Source organism: Cetorhinus maximus, chromosome 4 (assembly GCF_964194155.1).
Source record: "Cetorhinus maximus chromosome 4, sCetMax3.hap1.1, whole genome shotgun sequence".
NCBI classification, from domain to species: Eukaryota; Metazoa; Chordata; class Chondrichthyes; order Lamniformes; family Cetorhinidae; genus Cetorhinus; species Cetorhinus maximus.
This window is the reverse complement of record NC_135882.1, coordinates 155,492,060-155,511,593: the sequence shown is the minus strand read 5'-3', so window position 1 is coordinate 155,511,593 and position 19,534 is coordinate 155,492,060. Positions and strand designations below refer to the sequence as shown.

At 42.1% G+C, this 19,534-nt stretch overlaps 1 protein-coding gene across 3 annotated transcripts in view; it reads left to right on the top strand.

Annotated features, from left to right (window-relative positions):
- Window positions 1-19,534, top strand: part of dennd3a (DENN/MADD domain containing 3a) — a 150,422-nt gene that overhangs the window by 127,495 nt on the left and 3,393 nt on the right. For all 3 annotated transcript variants that reach the window (XM_078540983.1, XM_078540984.1, XM_078540982.1), the window contains 5 exons: window positions 8,012-8,151; window positions 10,382-10,542; window positions 10,740-10,882; window positions 12,841-12,956; window positions 15,546-15,683. In XM_078540983.1, coding sequence (XP_078397109.1) covers window positions 8,012-8,151; window positions 10,382-10,542; window positions 10,740-10,882; window positions 12,841-12,956; window positions 15,546-15,683 — 698 coding nt within the window. The remainder of the gene's footprint in view (window positions 1-8,011; window positions 8,152-10,381; window positions 10,543-10,739; window positions 10,883-12,840; window positions 12,957-15,545; window positions 15,684-19,534) is intronic.

The window sequence follows — 19,534 nt, the reverse complement described above, 5'->3', positions numbered from 1 at the left end:
TTAACTTTCTGCTTTCTTTGAACATCAACACTTGTAAGTTTCTTACCTTTTAAAAAATATTCTGCTTTTTCATCCTTATGACCAAACTCCACACTTCCCTATACTATACTCCATCTGCAATCTTGTTGCCTACCCACTTAACCTGTCTATATCTCTTTGCAGCCTCTGTGTCCTCCCCACTGCTTACCTTTTCACCTAGTTTGGAAGTAAACCTAGATACATTACCCTCTATCTCTTCATCTAAGTCATTAATATAGATTGTAAATAGCTGGGGCCCCAGCACTGATCCTTACGGCGCTCCACTATTCACTGCCTGCCAACTTGAAAAGCCCGGTTTATGCCCGCTCTCTGTTTCCTATCTGTTAACCAATCCTCTATCCATGCTCATGTATTACCTACATCTCCATGAACACTTATCTTGCCTATTAGCCTGTTGTGCAGCACTTTATCGAATGCTTTTTGGAAATCCAGGTATAATACATCCACTGGTTCCCCTTTATCGACCCTACTAGTTACATCCTCAAAATTTGTCAAAGAGGATTTTTCTTCAGTAATACCTTGTTGAGTTGTTCTAATCATGCTATGCTTTTCTTAGTACATTGTTCAGACTTCCTTAATAATAGATTCCAGCATTTTCCCCAACAAATTATGTTAGGCAAACTGGCCTATAGTTCATTGGTTTCTCTCCCCCTCCTTTCTTGAAAAGTGTGTAACATTTGCCAACTTCCAACCTAGTGGGTCCATTCCCAGATCTAAGGAATTTTGGAAAATCATAGCTAGCACATCCATTAACTCTGCAGCTATCTCTTTTAGAACCTTAGAATGTAGGCCATCAGGTCCCAGTGATTTAACAGATTTTAGTCCCTTAAGTTTCTCCAAAACTTTATCTCTGCTGATATTAATTTCCCTAATTTCCTCACCTGCTGAGCCCCAAGGCTATTGTCGATTTATGGTGTGGAATTTATGTTTTCTACTCTTACTATCAGATCAACCACTTACTATCAGATCAGCCATGATCTTATTAAATGGCGGAGCAGGCTCGAGGGGCTGAATGGCCTACTCCTGCTTCTTATGTTCGTAAGACAGACATGAAATATTTGTTCAGTGCATCAGCCATTTCCTCATTCTCCATTATAACTCCTCCTATCCTTGCTTCTAAGGGACTAACATTTACTTTAGCTGCTCTCTTGCTTTTTACATACTCACAAAAGCTCTTACAATCTGTTTTATATTTCTGGCTAGTTTATTCTCCTATTCTATATTTTCCCTTTTTATCAACTTTTTTGTGGCCCTTTGGTTTCTGAAACACTCCCAATCCTCAGACTTGCTAATGTTTTGTTGCAAAATTGTAAGCCTCTTCTTTTAATAAGCCTCTTCTAATACTATCCTTAACTTTCTGAGTGAGCCACAGGTGGGTCCTTCTTGCTGAATTTTTGTTTTTCAATGGAAAATATTTTTGTTGAACATTTTGGATCGTTTCTTTAAATGTTTCCCACTGTTTATTTTCCTCCATACACTTTAGTCTATTTACCTAATTAACTTTAGCCAGTTCTCCCCTCACAGCTATGTAATTGGCTTTGTTTAAGATTTTTGTTTGTGATTGGAATACATCACTTTCAAACTTAACATGGAATTGAAAGATATTATGATCACTATTTCACATATTTTATTATGTTCACCTATCACCACTGTGCTTGCTGACCTACATTGCCTCCTGGTTAAGCAGCATGTTGATTTTAAAATTTCTCATTCTTGTTCTCAAATCTCCATGGCCTATACCCTCGCTATCTCTGCAATTTCCTTCCCACAACCCTCCGAGATATCTAATTCTGGCCTCTTGTGCATCCCCAATTATAATTGCTCCACCATTGTTGCCTGTAATAAGTTGCCTGGGCCTAAGCTTTGGAGTTCCCTCTCTACACCCCTCATTCTCTTCACCTTACTTTCCATCTTTAAAACTCTCCTTAAAACCTACCTCTTTGACAAAGCTTTTGGCAATCTGATCTAATATACCCTTATGTAGTTCAATGTCATATTTCATTTTATAATGCTTGGGACTTTAAATTTTGCAAAAGGAGTTATATAAATATAAGTTGTTGCTGTTGTTCAAAATCCTTGTTCATAACAGTATTGTAGATGACAGCAGTATTGTCAAAAATCAAACCAATTTGTATTGCTGAAGTGACCTTGTGACTCTCGACATGATGAAAGAGGAAGCAGGAATAGATTCACTTCAAGTGGAAGAAATTCAGCAAGCCATAATCAAACTGTATGGTGCTCTGGTCAGTCCATTATACAGTATTGAACGGCATAGGGCACTAACTGGACTGAAATCATCAAAGGAAAATCGAAGTACAAATGTACATAGTCACCACTGGGATGCTAGGGATTTTCCAAAAAAATCATAACTCATTTTTGTTCAGGGCTCCATTATTTTTTTTGACACCTACAGACTCTTCAGGGGAGGAAGATTTGAGGTAACAGAAGCTAATATAATGCTCTCCTCCAGACATTACAGTGGAAACTTCTATAAACTAATCTGAAGGAAGTGATGGTGAAATTGATAAGAATTATAGTTCCTTCAATAACAGAGCAGAGTAAACATCCATAACCATTGGAAATATGGGTTTTCTTAAGTGCGTCTCTGCTACATGAAAATGATAGGGAATAGAGTTCATCCAAGAGAGAGAGGATGATAATCTGTCACTATCAAGACTGCACATTTTTAGACCCCAGATCCAAATGCAGCTGTTTAAAGTTAGAGACACCTTAAGCCTCAGTAGTTCCAGGGCTCCTTGTCCTTGGAGTGGGAGCTTTCTTCTGGATCTCGCGTAGACCAAAGTGGGCAGTTTTCATTAGATTCCTTATGGCCACATCTCTGGACAATGGTCATATCTATTGCTTTTATATGGTGAAGGCTTAAGCTAGTGGCAGTGGCTGAAAACCAACTGTGTGTTTGCCAGCATTCACTAAAGTTAGCAGCTTGGACGACTTAACAACAATGGTTTTGCAGAATTCTGGTGAGTTTATTATTATTTTTTGCAGTCTATTACACACAATCTTTGCATTGTGATCTGCTGCTGCTTACATGGTCATAAGAACTTAAGAAATAAGAGCAGAAGTAGACTGTACAGCCTTCAAGCCTGTTCCCCCTTGGTATTGGCACAACGTGAAAGCAGCTAAGGTTTTGATATATACAGGTTGTGAACATCTAACTAAAATAGACAGGAAGTACAAGGTGTGTAAAGACTCAGAATCCGTGTGCAACATATTAGTCACAGACTGAACAGTTGTACTTCAGGTCTTCTGGCATTGGACACTTATTATCAAGATGTAATTCTAAGCCTTACTAGATATGCTCAGTGATAAACTTAGTAATATCTAGGATGGCATGCTGCCAGGTTTATTGCCCAGGATTTGTTCACCAAAGGGACATGCAGCACTAGTCAGTTTCTGCAACTGGTCAGAGCATTGTCCAGAAGTTAATTAAAGCAGGACTGATTTATCTTATCTGCTTGCCAGCAATATCTTAAAGCTTAATTGTTTGACTGTTCAGACTGTCTTAGCTGCCCTTCGTGATATAGAGCAGTACTTTTTAGGGACATGTAGAGGAACTGCTGAAATCTTAAGAAAATCCAGAAGAAAGTGTTATAATATTAAGATGTATAATAACTTTAAGATACTGGGTCTTTCTTAAGAACTTTCTCACTCAACAGTCTGTAGCAAAATCTTAACAATTGCCTAGAGGTCCTGGGCATTCTATCTTCAAACACTTCCACTTTCTAGTATACCTACCCCAGAGATCTGCTTGCTGTGGATCTGAGTCATTGACTTACTACAAATTCCCCTTCCAGCTTCTAAGAGAAAGTATCACCTCAAAATATGCATCTATGATAAAGAATTGCTCCAGACACCTGGGTCTCAGGAAGTATGAGAGAGCTAAACCCTTAATTTCACAAACCTCACCTCTGTTGGTGTGGTGGCTAGATCGGATGATTTGGATAAAGAAGTTGTTCTGTTATCACTATATCTGCTGCCACACAAGTCAAAATTGAAACTTGTTTTCCACTATTTAAACACTTGCAAATGCCTGATAAATTAACACGTATTTTCCAATCATTTTTACCTTACACACAGGCGAAATTGAGCTAGATAATGATGCAGAATGCCTACCTATTTAGCACCGTGTCCATGTTACTGACACCAAGGGTGGAATTTCATCCATGAAGTGACATCGGGGGGAGGGGTGGGCCTTGCCGGAGGTGCTTGGGAAGCTGTCCGTGATCGAGGCTGGAAGGCAATTTCAAGCTGGTCGGGCTCAGCGTGAAACGCGAGTGGCAGCGCTGCCTGTGCAGGCAGAGTGGTGGGTGCGCAGTGCGAGCCGGGCAAGCGCGACCTTCATGCATGCGCTTCATAATCTCCCTGAGGCACAGAGCTGAAGAGATATGAAAAAGTAATTTAAAAAAATGTAATGAAACACATCCCCTCATGTGACTCTGCCACATGAGCAGGGACATGTTATTAATGAAAAATTAAAGTTTTTATTTTATTTTTATTTGCTTTTAGAAACCTCATCCCGCCCGTGGATGAAGTTTCCAAAAAAGGTGCAGAGGCTGCTTGGCTTTTTCACCTGCCCGCCAACCATAAGGTTGGACAGGGAGCGAAAAATTTCTTTCAATTAACTTTTTAATGGCCTTAATAGGTCTTTTAATTGACCGAAATATCGCACGTCACTTTATGCTCGGCCGGGTCGGGCGCGTGCCCAATCGCCGAGCTAAAAGTTTTACCCCAAGTTTAAGCAGCCTGGAAACCTCTGCCAGTTCATGGTTTGGATCTGCGCAGGTGAAGTAAAAATGTTTTCTATTATGCATGTAAACGACTCTCTTCATAGTACACAGTAGTGTGCCTTCCTTGGAACTGTGCTTTTTGTTTTACCAAAGTAGCTTAAAGGTTGGTTCAAGAATTTGATGGATTATTTCTGCAGTTATTCTTGTTTTTTTTTATTGAAGCTTGGGTTGTGAGCAGCCTTCAGAGTTACTCAGGCCATACCTATTTCCAACTACTGTAGTAGCACAGTGATAGTAGTGAAGGGACAGCCAAACTTGTAGGGGGTGGCTACTGGAGTGCTCTGTTATGTTAAACCTGAGGCATTTATCTAGCAATGAAGGAAAAAACTAGATTTGGAGAGGTTGAGGGAGGTTTGGTTTGGGTAAGGGAAAGGAGGAAGCAGAGAAAAATGGATCGAAAGAAAGAACTTGCTTTTCATGATCCCTATGCCTCATAGTACTTCATGCCAAAGAAATAGTTCTGAAATGTATTCACTGTTTAGTATCAGGATAGTATAGTATCTGGGAGGCATTTATAGACTCAGATGTTTACAACACAGAAGGAGGCTATTCGGCCCATCGTGTCTGCGCCAGTCAACAAAGATCTGACTACACTAACCCTATGTTCCAGTGCATGGCCCATAGCCCTGGAGGCTATGGCAATGCAAGTGAATATCTAAATACTAAAATGTTACAAGAGTTTCTGATTCAACTACTGTTTCAGGCAGTGAGTTCCAGACTCCCACCGCCCTCTGGGTGAAAAAAATTTCTCCTCAACTCCCCTCTTAGCCTTATACCTCTTACCTTAAACATGTGCCCCCTGGTTATTGACCCTTCCACTAATGGAAAAAGTGCCTTCCTTATCCACCCTACCTATGCCCCTTATAATCTTATACATCTCTATCAGGTGCCCTCTCAACCTTTGCTGCTCCAAGGAAAACAACTCCAGCCTATCCAATCTTTCCTCATAGCTCAGACCCTCCAGCTCAGGCAGCATCCTGGTAAACCTCCTCTGCACCCCTTCCAGTGCAATCACATCCTTCCTATAATGTGGTGACCAGAACTGCACGCAGTACTCCACTTGTGGCCTAAATAGGGTTTTATACAGTTCCAGCATAACCTACCTGCTCTTGTATTCTATGCCTCAGCTAATAAGGGCAAGTATCCCATATGCCGCCTTAACCACCTTATCTACCTGCCCTGCTACCTTCAGGGATCTATGGATATGCATACCAAGGTCCCTCTGATCTTCAGTACTTTCCAGGGTCCTACCATTCATAGTGTTATCGTTTGCCTTGTTAGCCCTCCCCAAGTGTATTACCTCACACTTTTCCCGGTTGAATTCCATTTGCCACTGCTCTGCCCACCTGACCAGTCCATTGATATCCTCTTGCAGTTTATGGCGCTCCTCCTCACTATTTACCACCCCACCAATTTTGGTGTCATCCGTGAACTTCTTGATCATAGCCCCTACATTTAAGCCAAATCATTTATGTACACCACAAACAGCAAGGGCCCCTGAACCGAGCCCTCTGGAACCCCACTGGAAACAGACTTCCAGTCACACAAATATCCCCCTACCATCACCTTCTGCTTCCTGCCTCTCAGCCAATTTTTGATCCAACATGCCACTTTGCTTTGGGTTCCATGGGCTCTTACTTTCTTGACCAGTCTGCCATGAGGGACCTTCTCAAAAGCCTTGCTAAAGTCCATGTAGACCACATGAAATGCATTACCCTCATCAACACTCCTGGTTACCTACTCAAAAAATTCGATCAAATTTGTCTTACACAACCTTCCCTTAACAAATCCATGCTGACTAGCCCTGATTAATCCATGTCTTTCCAAGTGCTGATATACTCTGTTCCTCAGAATTCTTTCTGGTATCTTCCCACCATCGAGGTTAGACTGACTGGCTTGTAATTTCTTGGTCTATCCCTTCCTCCCTTTTTTAATCATGGGACAATGTTAGCAGTCCTCCAGTCCTCTGGCACCTCACCTGTGGCCAGAGAGGATTTGAAAATTACTGCCAGGGCCCCTGATATCTCTTCCCTTGTCTCCCTCAACAGCCTAGGATACACCTCATCCGGGCCTGCGGATTTAACCACTTTTAAGGGTGCTAAACCTGTTAGTACCTCCTCTCTATATTAATTTCCTCTAATATTTCACAGTCCTCCACCCTGATGTCTATACCTGTGTTATCCTTTTCCATTGCGAAGACCGACACAAAGCATTCATTTGAGGTCTGTGCCCACGTCTTCTGGGCCCGCACACAGATTACTTCTATGGTCCCTAATTCGCCCTACTCTTTCCCTAGTTATTCTCTTGCTCTTTATATATTTAAAAAAACCCTTTGGTCAGTCACCATCACTGGTGCATTCTCCATGGCAGCGCCTCTACCAATCAGAGTCTGCTTGCCAACCAGTCAATGCTCTCTTCACATACAGTATAAATTGTTGTTTTCCCCTTATATTGGTGTTCTTGTTAAGTGTCCTGATGAGCGCAAGACGAAAAGCTTAGACACGTCTTGTTAGCAAAACAGAAGAAATAAAGCAAATGAAGGGAGGCAGACCAACTAACACAAACTTAACACTATATAGTATTTCCTATCCGTTTGGAATATATATTAAATGTCTTGAGATTAAATTTTTAAAACTTTGCAATGACGTAGGTTGTTCCTTTTCTCATAAAGGACACGTTAAAATTCAAGTGTTGAAAAATGTGTCATATATAAATTCACTTTTTAAATCAAATTCATGGAAATTACTCTTCATTGAAGAAATTCAATGGTTTCATTTGTTTCTCGGTAGTTCATATTTCAAAATCTATTTATATTTAGAATGCAATTTTTTTGTTCAAATATGTTGACATCATATGCACACATATAAGGATAAGGTTTGGATCAGTTTGTATTACCAGATAGTATAAATCCTATCCAGCGACATGACTGTTAGGTAGATTGAAATATTATTTGCCGCAAAACTACTAAGTGGAAGAGGGAAAACAGTGTGTGCTGAAACAAAAGGATGGATAACATTATTTGTTTTAAACCAGGCTTTGTTTTAAGCCATTTAATTTGTAGGCATCGAAATGAAAGAATTATCAGGTTTCTGTTTGAATTTGTATTTTTTTTACAATCTGTCGGTACTGCACTGAGTTGCAAATGACACACTTTGCTGTGCTAGGTCATCTGATACAACAAGAAGAGGATGAGAATGCAAATCCGAGACTATGGTGTGCATTAAGTGAAGGAAAAGTAGTGCTCTTCAATGCAACATCTTGGTTTATTCAGCAGCACTGTATTCAAGTCGGAAACTCAAAATTGGTGAGTTCAAAAATCTTTTAAAAAATTGAGAGGACATTAAAGGCAGGTGAAGTACAATACGAAAGGAAATTTGGACAAATGCAGCGTAATCCATTGATGGTGTATAAGGTCATAAACTGCACAATCATGTTAAGATTAGCGGAAGAATGAACTTTAATGTCCTTGTTTACCATAGCTTGATGTTACCTTATAAACTTGTGTTAAAGCTGATTTTGTGTAAAAGTCAATTCTGTGATTTTTGGCCTGAAAAACTGTTGTATTTCCATATGCCTCTTGTAGAGGTCGACCCTGGGTTTTCATGGATCAAATTCCGAACATTTCAGACCCAGAGTATAATCTCTGCAGTCACATCAAAACCTCCATTCATTATTCATGAGAAAAGTTACACTTGGTTCCTTTCCTCCCTTTCTAGTTGTCAATAAAAACAGGAAGAATGTTGATCAGTTTTGATTTTTGGGGGGAGAAACTGACAGAACGGAGAAGAGAAACAAACAGCGCACATGGAGACAAGATGCAGAGGCCAATGTCCAGAGCATAAATGAATGCCTGAGCCCTGTGTCAACCATCAGCCTTCCCATGGAGAGGGTGGAAGGCTTGGGCCTTGTCACTTGGGCCCTTACAAGTGCTGACTCTGCAAATCCCTTGCACCAAGGCCTAGGTCAAGGGCTGTGCGTTATCACAATGATATTTTCTAATGGCTCAGCCTTTTTTCTTTCCTTTCCTTTCCTTCCCTTCCTCTGGTCCCCAACAATTCAATAATATTACCTGTGTATAAGTTGACCCCTTAATATTTTGCCTAAAAGAAAGTCCCAAAAAATTGACTTTTACAGAAGTATATTTGGTAAGCCAATTAATGGGGTACATAAACTCATAGACGTTTACAGCACAGAAGGAGGCCATTCGGCCCATTGTGTCCGCGCCAGTCAACAAAGATCTGACTACACTAATCCCATTTTCCAGCACTTCACCTATAGCTCTGGAGGCTATGACAACGCAAGTGTATATCTAAATACTTCTTAAATATTACAAATGTTTCTGACTCAACCACCTTTTCAGGCAGAGAGTTCCAGACCCAAAACCCTCTGGGTGAAAAAATTTCTCCTCCACTCCCCTCTTAGCCTTCTACCTCTTACCTTACATCTATGCCCCCTGCTTACTGACCCTTCCACTAATAGAAAAAGTGCTTCCCTATCCACCCTATATATGCCCCTTATAATCTTGTACATCTCTATCATGTTCCCCTCTCAACCTTCGATGCTCCAAGGGAAACAACCCCAGCCTATCCAATCTTTCCTCATAGCTCAGACCCTCCAGCCCAGGCAGCATCATGGTAAATCTCCTCTGCATCCTCTCCAGTGCAATCACATCTTTGCTATAATGTGGTGACCAGACTGCACGCAGTACTCCACTTGTGGCCTAACCAGGATTTTATACAGTTCCAGCATAACCTCCCTGCTGTTGTATCCCATGCCTCGGCTAATAAAGGCAAGTATCCCATATGCCGCCTTAACCACCTTATCTACCTGTCCTGCTACCTTCAGGGATCTGTGGATATGCATACCAAGGTCCCTCTGATCTTCAGTACTTTCCAGGGTCCTACCATTCATAGTGTAATCGCTTGCCTTGTTAGCCCTCCCAGAGTGTATTATCTCTCACTTTTCCGGATTGAATTCCCGGAAAGAGAGCGCGAAAGGAGCCAGGAGTACAGAAAGAGCGCGAGAGGAGCTGGAAGAGGTTATAACAGCGAGAAAGAGAGGAAATATTTGATTTTATTTCATGCTATTGGGAGGTAACATTGGAATAGTGAGAGAGATTTTGGAAACTATAGGGTAAGATCTGACTTCGCTAGGGCTGCAAAATGGGCAGCATTGCATCTGCTGTGTGCCTGCTTGATATTGTTCCTGAGGGTTGGATGGCTATTCATTGACTATCAAGTGGTTCTAAACTTGGTGCCTCATTCTTTTGAATGAAATTCCTCTGGTATAAGTAGTGTTGAAAACATTACAGAGTAATTGAGCAGGGAGGGGGACCAGGCTGATACTGCGGAGGTGAGAAAATTGATTAATTTTCATAAAAGTCCAAAAAATAATTTTGAAATGTGGTAGTACTTTGAACAAAATTTACACCCTTAGACATGGTTTCTCATTTAACAATGCTCTAATGAATTGTGCTATAATGCAGTATTTCTAGTAGTTGAAATTAGCTGCTGATGTTAATCATTTATTTTCAGAACTGTATGTTGGGAGTGGAGTTCAGCCAAGTTTGGGTTGGTTCACAAGATTCCTCTATTTATATTATAAATACTCTCAGCATGTCCTGCAACAAACAACTGACTGAACACTGCACCGATGTCACTGACATGGTCCTTGAGGATCAGGGCTCAAAGCTCAGGTATAGTACCTGGAACAAGTATGTTCTGACTGCCTGGAGGTTAGTTTTAGAGCTGTGAAATTTCAATATTTGAAGATAAGATTCAAATAATGTATGAATTAATACAGGATGTCATAGCATTTTAGTAGGCATTTGTTGATCAGTTTGTATTAGATAATTAAAGTTTTATTGAACTGAAAATTCTCCTGTATTTCTAGTCAAAAACAAGTGCATTCATGCAGTCTAGATGGAAGAATCATTTGCTGGGATGTGAAAACATTAGCGATAAAGATGAATTTTCAGTTGCCTGACTGCCACAAGCTAACTGCTATTAAACTTCACAATTCTATGCTCTGGTGTTGTGAGTATTAACAATACTTTTATTTTTGTTAAACTTCTCCAGTGTTTTGCATCAAGACAAATTGAGGATATGTATAATATATATATTTAAATTGCACAAAAGATCCAAGTATCTAATTACAGATCAGATGTATTTTCTCGATGTTATACAACTTGTTTTATTTAATAATTGTACATTACATTTTATTTAAGTGTCCATTTAAAATTGTGATGATGGGATGTTTTCTTACAAACTATGCTTCACATGATTTCCACTTAACCGTAGAATGGTTGCAGCACAGGAGGCCATTCGTCCGTCATGTTGGTGTGGGCTCTCTGCAAGAGAAATTTAGCTAGCCCCACTCTCTGGCCCTTTTCCTGGCAATTTTTTTCTCCCTTCTGGTACTTATGAACATTGCAGTTGAATCTTCTTTCATCACCCTTTCAGGCAGTGCATAACTACTTTGGCTACAAGAGCAGATCAGAAGCTGGGCATTCTGTGGCGAGTAACTCTAGTCCTAATTCAGAATTACAGAATTTACAGTGCAAAAGGAGGTCATTCAGCCTATTGAGTCTGCATTGACTCTCTGAAAGAGCATTCTACCTAATCCCACTACCCTGCCTTATCCCAGTAACCTTACGCATTCTTTTTGGGTAGCAATCCAATTTTCTTTTGCATACCTCGATCGAACCTGCCTCCACTATCCTCTCAGGAAGTTTGTTCCAGACTCCAACCGCCTTCTGGGTGAAAATATTTTTCTTCACGAAAGCCTCCCCAAAGCCTGTCCACCATTTACAAGCACAAGTCAGGAGTGTGATAGAATACTCTCCATTTGAATAGACAAGTGCAGCTCCAACAACACTCAAGAAACTCGACACCATTCAGGACAAAGCAGCCTGCTTTGATTGGCACCCCATCCACCATCTTCAACATTCACTCCCTCTACCACGCACAATGGCAGTTGTGTGTACTATATACAAGATGCATTACAGCAGCGCGCGAAGGCTCCTTCAACAGCACCTTCCAAACCTATGACCTCTATCCCCTAGAAGGCCAAGGGCAGCAGATGCATGGGAACAGCACCACCTGCAAGTTCCCCTCCCAAGCTACAAACCATCCTGACTTGGAACTTTGTCACCATTTCTTCACTGTCGCTATGTCAAAATCCCTCCCTAACAACACCATGGGTGTTGACATGACATAAACTACAGAGGTCCAAAAAGGTGACTCACCAGCACCTTTTGAGGGCAATTAGGGATTGGCAATAAATGTTGGCCTAGCCAGCGACACCTACATCCTGTGAAAGAATTTTTAAAATTCCAGATTGTAACTCGTTGCTGCTTAGAAAGATGTTCCCTCATATTGCCTTTGATTCTCTTTGTCAATCATTTTGCCAATCCTTTGGTCTTGAACGTTCTGCCAATGGGAACAATTTCTCTCTCTCTACTCTGTCCCTCATGGTTTTGAACACCTCTATCAAATCTACTCTCCGCCTTCTCTTTAAGGAAAACAATCTCAGCTTCTCCAATCTATCCACGTAATTGAAGTCCACCATCTCTGGAATCATTCTCGTAAATCTTTTCTGCACCCCCTATAAAGCTTTCACATCCCTCCTAAAGTGCGGTGTCCAAACTTTAACATAATACTTGTTGTTTTGTTAAGGTTTATCATGACTTCCTAGCTTTGAACCCCAGTGTATGCCTCCTTCCAGTTCAAAGAAACAACTGTTTACCACTACTTTTTCCCTGTCACTCAATCAACTTTGTATTCATGCTGCCACTGTCCCTTTTATTCCATGGACTTCAACTTTGCTTACAAGCCTGTAATGCCTTATCTAATGCCTTTTGGAAGTCCACATACACCACATAAACTGCATTACCCGCATCAACCCTTTCGGATACCTCATCAAAAAAGTCAGTCAAGTTAAATGTTTGTCTGTAGCATTAATACTTCAAACATGTCTGCCCTGACTCTACTAGGTGTAGGAGATGCACTGCTGGAAGTGAAAAAAAATGGGCAACTATTACGAAAGGTGATACTGGAAAAACCAGAAGGAAACCATGTCTATTTTAGCTGTTTCCTTGTATTTCCTGAGGTAAGTTTAAAATAGTGAAATAATATATTTCTAATTAGCTACTTCTGGTTAAATATTTTTATTTGTTTTATTTTTAATAAAATAAAACCTTTGTCTGATCTGGAAATAAAATAATTCATTTTTCTTTTAGAAACAGTTCCAAAATGTAAAGAAAACGTTTGCTTCTGTATGGTAAACAGAACCCTCTTCTTTGGATGAAAATAATTGAGGATTTCACCTCCATTTGTAGACTTATTTAACACATTATCCTTTCAGTTGAGTTACTTGCAAATTCAGTGGGTGTGCTGTTGGGAATAGAAATGCTTCATGCTTCTGTACATGGGTGTCCCAGATGGTTTTCTCCACTGGAATGGTGGTAGTACGTATTTGATTGGTGGCTAATGTTAAGTATTGCAGAAAAATGTACAAATATGCCTATTGTGTACTTTGCCATTGTTCTTCATTCCTGTATCAGTCACTGATAGATTTGTTGACAAGAGATATTTTCCCTTTTACAACTCAATACACTGCATCTTTTGCTCACTCTGCACTTCATTTTCAGTGTGTATATAAGAATTTTTAAGAACATGAAAAGATTATAGATCAACAGGCTTTGTTGTGCTCTGTTTTCTATCCTTAAACCAACTTCACATCCACGCTGCCAACTTCTCTTGAATACCTTATTTTTATCAAAAGCTTTCTATACAAAATCAAGTGTATTTCCAGAATTTGTACCCACAGCATCCACTACTTTTTTTTTATTGATGCCATCTTTATTTTCCTTCAAGAGCTCTGTCAAATCCAAGAACTGAAGGCTTAAATGCATTTTTTTCCCTTTATTCTTTCAAGGGATGTGGGTGTTGCTGGCAAGGCTAACATTTGTTGCTCATCCCTAATAGCCCTTGAACTGAGTGGCTTGCTCAGCTATTGCAGAGGGCAGTTAAGAGTCAACCATATTACAGTGGACCTGGGGTCACATGTAGACCAGACAGGATGGTAGGTTTCCTTCCCTGTAGTGAACCAGCTGGGTTTTTACAATAATCAATGATAGTTGCCATGGTCATATTACTGAGACTAGCTTCATGTTCAAGATTTATTAATTGAGTTTAAATTCCACCAGTTGCCATGGTGACATTTGAACTCGTGTCCCCAGAGCATTAGCCTGGGGTTCTGGATTACTATGACATTACCACCATGCCACCATCTCCCCACAACTGATTCAAACATCCATCTGGGTCACATTAACCGCTATTGTCTCTCATCTTTCAAAACAATCCGTACCCTCTGAGCATCCTGGAGAACAAAGTAAAATAGCGGTAATGCTCCCTTTTATTTGAAGACCATTGTCATTGCTGCTTTCCCAAAACTCATAACTTTCACTCCTTTATGTTTGCAAACTACAGTACTTCTCCAAAGCCCATAAATTTGCTGTTGCCTGTCAGATCTGTACCCATCTTTCCTGAATGAAGTGCCTTACTATACTGAAGATTCTATACAAATGCAAGTTGTCATTGTTAGACTCCCTGCTTGAATTTCTCCTATCAGGTTTCTAACCTGCCAAAGCACTGAAATGGCCCTAACCCAAGTAACAAATGAGATCCTTGGTGAGTTTGACAATGCACAGTATCTATTCCCATCCTCCTTGACCTCTCTGCAGTCTTTAATGTGGTTGACAACACCATCCTTCTCCAAGGCCTTTCTCTATTGTCTAGCTCTATAGGATTGTCCTCACTTGGTTCCATCTTAGCAATTTGATCACAGCCACAGCATCTCCAGCAATGGCCTCCGCACTGTTACTCAAGTCCCTTAAAGATCTAAAGATCTATCCACAGCCTGCTCCTCTTACTTATTTGTATGCTGCCCCTTGGTGACATTATCTATAAAAATGCAGTCAGCATTTTTATGATGATACACAGCCTTACTTCATCTGTCTTAAGCCCTCTCATTCCTATGTTGTCAAAGTGATTGTCTTGAATGAACTGTAATTTCCTCCAGCTATACTTCAGAAAGATAGAACCCATTGTTTAGTCCCTATTACAAGCTTAGTACCCTTGCTCCCAATTTCATTCCCATCTTTCTACCTTGATGAAACATCACAGACCTGAAATGTTAACTCTGTTTCTTCCTTCACAGCTGCTGCCAGTGTCCCCACCATTTTCTGTTTCTATTTCAGATTTCCAGCATCCCCAGAATTTAGCTTTTGTATTAGAAGTACATATTCTAGTTGTATTTTAATTGAACACTGCATATTTTATTCAAGAAAAGAAATGAATAAAATTGTCAATGTTGGGAAAAGAAGCCTTGCAAATAATATTAGTTTAGATGTGTAAACTTAGCAATGTTGTAAGTATTTAATTGAAGAAAATAACATACGTTTGCAGCAGCCAAATTATGGGAAAAGTACATCATCCTATGGGCCAGTCAATGAAGGTGACGCTTCTAGATGTACACATATGCATCACATTTTTGGATTACTGGGCTAGTTGCAACAGAAGTGGTTGTCTTGTACTAGTGCTTTATGAGACTAACCTGATATTTTTAAGTTGCATTAGCCAGTACCAACTAAGTATTGTCTCCTTTTGAGATTTTCTTTATATATTCTCCCATTAGAAAAATCAACTTGTGACAGCATGTGGTGATAATGGAGAAGTTTGTATTTGGGATATGAAGGATCTTTCAAAACCCAGTCAAAAGATTCAGCTTCAGGACTGCAAGAGTATTGGTTGTATGATACTTGTTAAAAATCAGGTAATATCATAACTTCTTTTTCAAGTTTATTTAACGAATGGAAAATGTATAGTCATGGCAGTATTATTTCTCAGTAACACAGTGAGTCCCAGCTATTTCAGTGCACTTTCCTCATTACTATTTTGTTGACTCATCAGAACTACTGTTGTCAACCATAAATGCCGCAACTTCTTTCCTCGGTTGTAATGAACAAAAATTGACACGTGGTGGTTAATCTGAGGTTCCTCAGTATTTAGATACTTGACCACTTGTAAGAGCTAATTATAGAGTTGGTACTAATAGTCCACTATTTGGTTTTGGTGTTTGTTTACAGGCTCATTTTGCATTGAAAGTAATTATCAAGCACATTTAATTTTTGTAAAAGTATATTAAATCATATTGTAAAATATTAGTAACAGGTTTGTTTTCCACAGGTTTTTATTTTTAGTAAGTATTGATTGTGTTTTGGATTTTTAAAATTAAAAAAAATATTTTTGTCTAAATGATATTAGAAGGCTTGCTCGGTTCTGCCATTGCAATATTTTCATGATCTTAATTTATTTGTATGTTCTTTCAAAAATGTATTCATTTAATGATTACCTTCAAATAAACATTAAACATTTAAATAGCTGTGGCAACACAAGATATCCTGTGCCAAATTTGCAAGGCACCTTATACTGGTCAATTATATTTTGAATAATAACTCACCTCTTGACTTCCCAAAACCTGTCCACAGTTGTGCCACAAGGCACAAGTCAGGAGTATGATGAAACACTCTCCACTTGCTTGAATGAGAATGGCTCCAACAACACTTGAGAAGCTCAATACCATCCAGGACAAAGCAGCCCACCAAGGATGCATTGTGGCAGCAGGATGTACAATGTACACAATGCACTGCAGCAATTCGCCAAGGCTCCTTCAGCAGCATCTTCCAAACCCATGACCTCTACTGTCTAGAAGGACAAGTGCAGGAGATGCATGGAAACAGCAGTAAATTCCCCTTTCAAGTCACGCATCATTCTGACTTGGAACCGTGTTGCTGTTCCTTTGCTGTTGCTGGATCAAAATCCTGGAACTCTTTTCCTAACGGCAGATCCAAGAGGTAGTCCAAGGCGGAAGGGGCCACAGAAGACGCCACTATCCTGCTGCCAGGGTATATGGGTGGTGAAGCAGCTACCTCAATATGTCTGAGATGCAGTGCTGAAGGAGGTTCCGTCTCTCAAGGGAGGCAGTCAACTATATCTGTCAGATGATTGGGCCTGATCTCTCCACGAACTGAGAGAGTGGACACTCCATGCCAGTGGCTTTAAAAGTCACAGCTGCCCTCAACTTCTATGCCTCTGGCTCCTTCCAGGGGTCGGTGGGTGATCTTTACGGTCCACACTTGTGTCAAGCAGGTTACAGATGCTCTGTTCAGGCGTGCATTGACCTTCCTCCTCTACCGATGGGACCAGGCAAGCCAGACACAGCGAGCCAGAGGCCTTGCGGCCAATGCTGGCTTCCCCCGCATCCAGACTGCACACATGTGGCCATCAAGGTGCTAGCAGGTGAGCCCGATGCCTTCGTCAACAGGAAGGTTCTTCCACTCCATGAACATGCAGATAGTGTGTGGTCACAGGATGCTGATTCTACGAGTCTGTGCAAGGCACCCAGGCAGCTCCCATGACACCTACGTCCTAATCCACTCCAAGGTGCCGGGGCTCTTCAGTGCTCTGGCTCGGCTGGATGGATGGCTGCTGGGTGACAAGGGCTATTCCCTCAGAAGGTGGTTAATGACACCTCTCTGCCATCCAAGAACAGAAGCTGAGCAGCGGTACAATAGGAGCCACGCCCTCACCAGGGCTGTGGTGGATAGAGCCATTGGTCTTAAGAAGCGCTTCCGATGCCTGGACCGCTCAGGGGCCGCACTCCAGTACCCCCCAGATCGTGTGTCGCTGATAGTGGTTGCATGCTGCGCTCTCCACAATCTTGCGCTGGAAAGGGGGGATGCTATGGACGATGAAGACGTAGACGCATTGGCCGCGGCTGCACACGATGAGTCCAGCAGTGAGTCCGAGGTTAAACACACACAGGGAAATGCTGAAGGGGTAGATGCTGACCCGGGGCGCACACCAGGGAGGCAGGGACATCCAGGAGGGTTTAATCCAATGAACCTTCAGCTAGCACACCACGTATGGACCTCCAGGACAAGCCTGGGCTGTATGCTCCATATTTGACACCTAAGTGCAAAATCTGCCTGGTTAGGAACATTAACTAAGGTCCTTGAAAATAAAGCTGCATGTCCCACAAAACACTCATTACATTATTGGAAACCATCCACCTGCAGTACAAAAGAGGCAACCTCAGCCATGGTGACATGTCTGTATTTAATATTGCGACCAAAGAAACTTAATGAAACAAAATGAAAAAGGTGTTCAGCATCACACCAACTCATAAAGACCTCTCTGCAGGCCAACACAAAAGCACCAGTGATAAACCCGTGGTGTGCCTAAGGTGCCTTATTTTTACGTGTTCAGGTGCTACATCTTGGTGGTGACCCCTTGCTGGAGTGGCGTCTGAGACAGCCTGCTGACTCTGCTGTCCTGTTGGCCTCGATGACCTTCACGGTTGTCTTCTGGCTCATGGATCCTGTGCTGGCCCCGCCTAGGAGGGAGCTGCCAGTTCCATGGCTGGCATCTCCCCAGTCGTCGCAGCCTCATCGGATGCAATGGTCACTGGCAGAGGGGCGGAGGAGCTGCCGCCCTCTTCCAGAGCGCCCTGAGAGGAGCCCGCAGAGACAACAGGCAGCTGCTGCGCCGTTGTGAGGTCGCTTCAGATCTCCCTGCTCACTGTGGATGGATGGGCACCAAGCTGGGAAACTTGGTGTCCAGACCATCTCCCACACTAGCACCAGCTGAGGTCAGTGCCGATGTGAGGACTTGCAGGTCTGAGCGCATCCCCAGGAAGCCCTGATGGGTCTCCTGGAGGACCCTCTCTATGAGAGTCACCACCCTTTCCATGGAGGACGCTTGGCACTCTGACATGAGGCTCATTGCTTCGGTGATAGTCCGGTAGACTCCTCCATCACAGACACCAATTTAAGCATAGCCTTATGTATCTCCCTCGATGCTCCCGCACACCCGGCCGCATTTCCTGCGCTTGCTGTGTCGCAGATGACTCCAGAGGCACATCATCAGGCACCGAACGAGCATGTGCCTGGTCCCCTTCATCCTCCGACTGCTGGCGCCATGGGCACTTTCTGTCTCTGCCAGCTCCTCCAGCGACTGTGAAGTGCCCTCGCCTCTGTGCCCCAGGATACGAGCTGATGTTCTAATTCCCACCGAGGTGCCAGTATCTGCGCTGGTACCTGCCTGGCAGAGATGGTGTGACGCTGGTGAGACTTCAGGGCCCTCAGGTGTGAGTGGGGGCCTCTGCTGCTGCTCCTCCTGGCCCTGCTTCGCTGATGCTGAAAGGAAGAACAAGGACGTTGGATCAGTTAACATGCATCCCTGTCCCCTGGATCATTATGTGCTCATCCTTCCATAAGCAATGGTCAAGCCATGTTGCAAACTTCAATCACTGAACATTCAGCACTGGGTGCTGGGCAATCATACCTGCCCATGGCACCCCAGCCTCATCAACATTGGACCTGCGCGCATGGCGCCGCTCCAAATCTAGGGCCTCCTGCTCGAAGTGGCTGAGAATCGCTAACTGTGTCGGCCGGCTGCCAGTCTTTACCTGCTCGGCTGCATTATGTGCATTCTTCTCCTGAAAAGGAAAGAAGAGCATTGATTAGTCTTAAATGTACCTGGACTCTCTTGGTGGACGGCCCATCCCAACCAGACTGGGACATTGCAGGGCTCCAGCGTCTTCTCACCCTGCTGCTGCTGAAC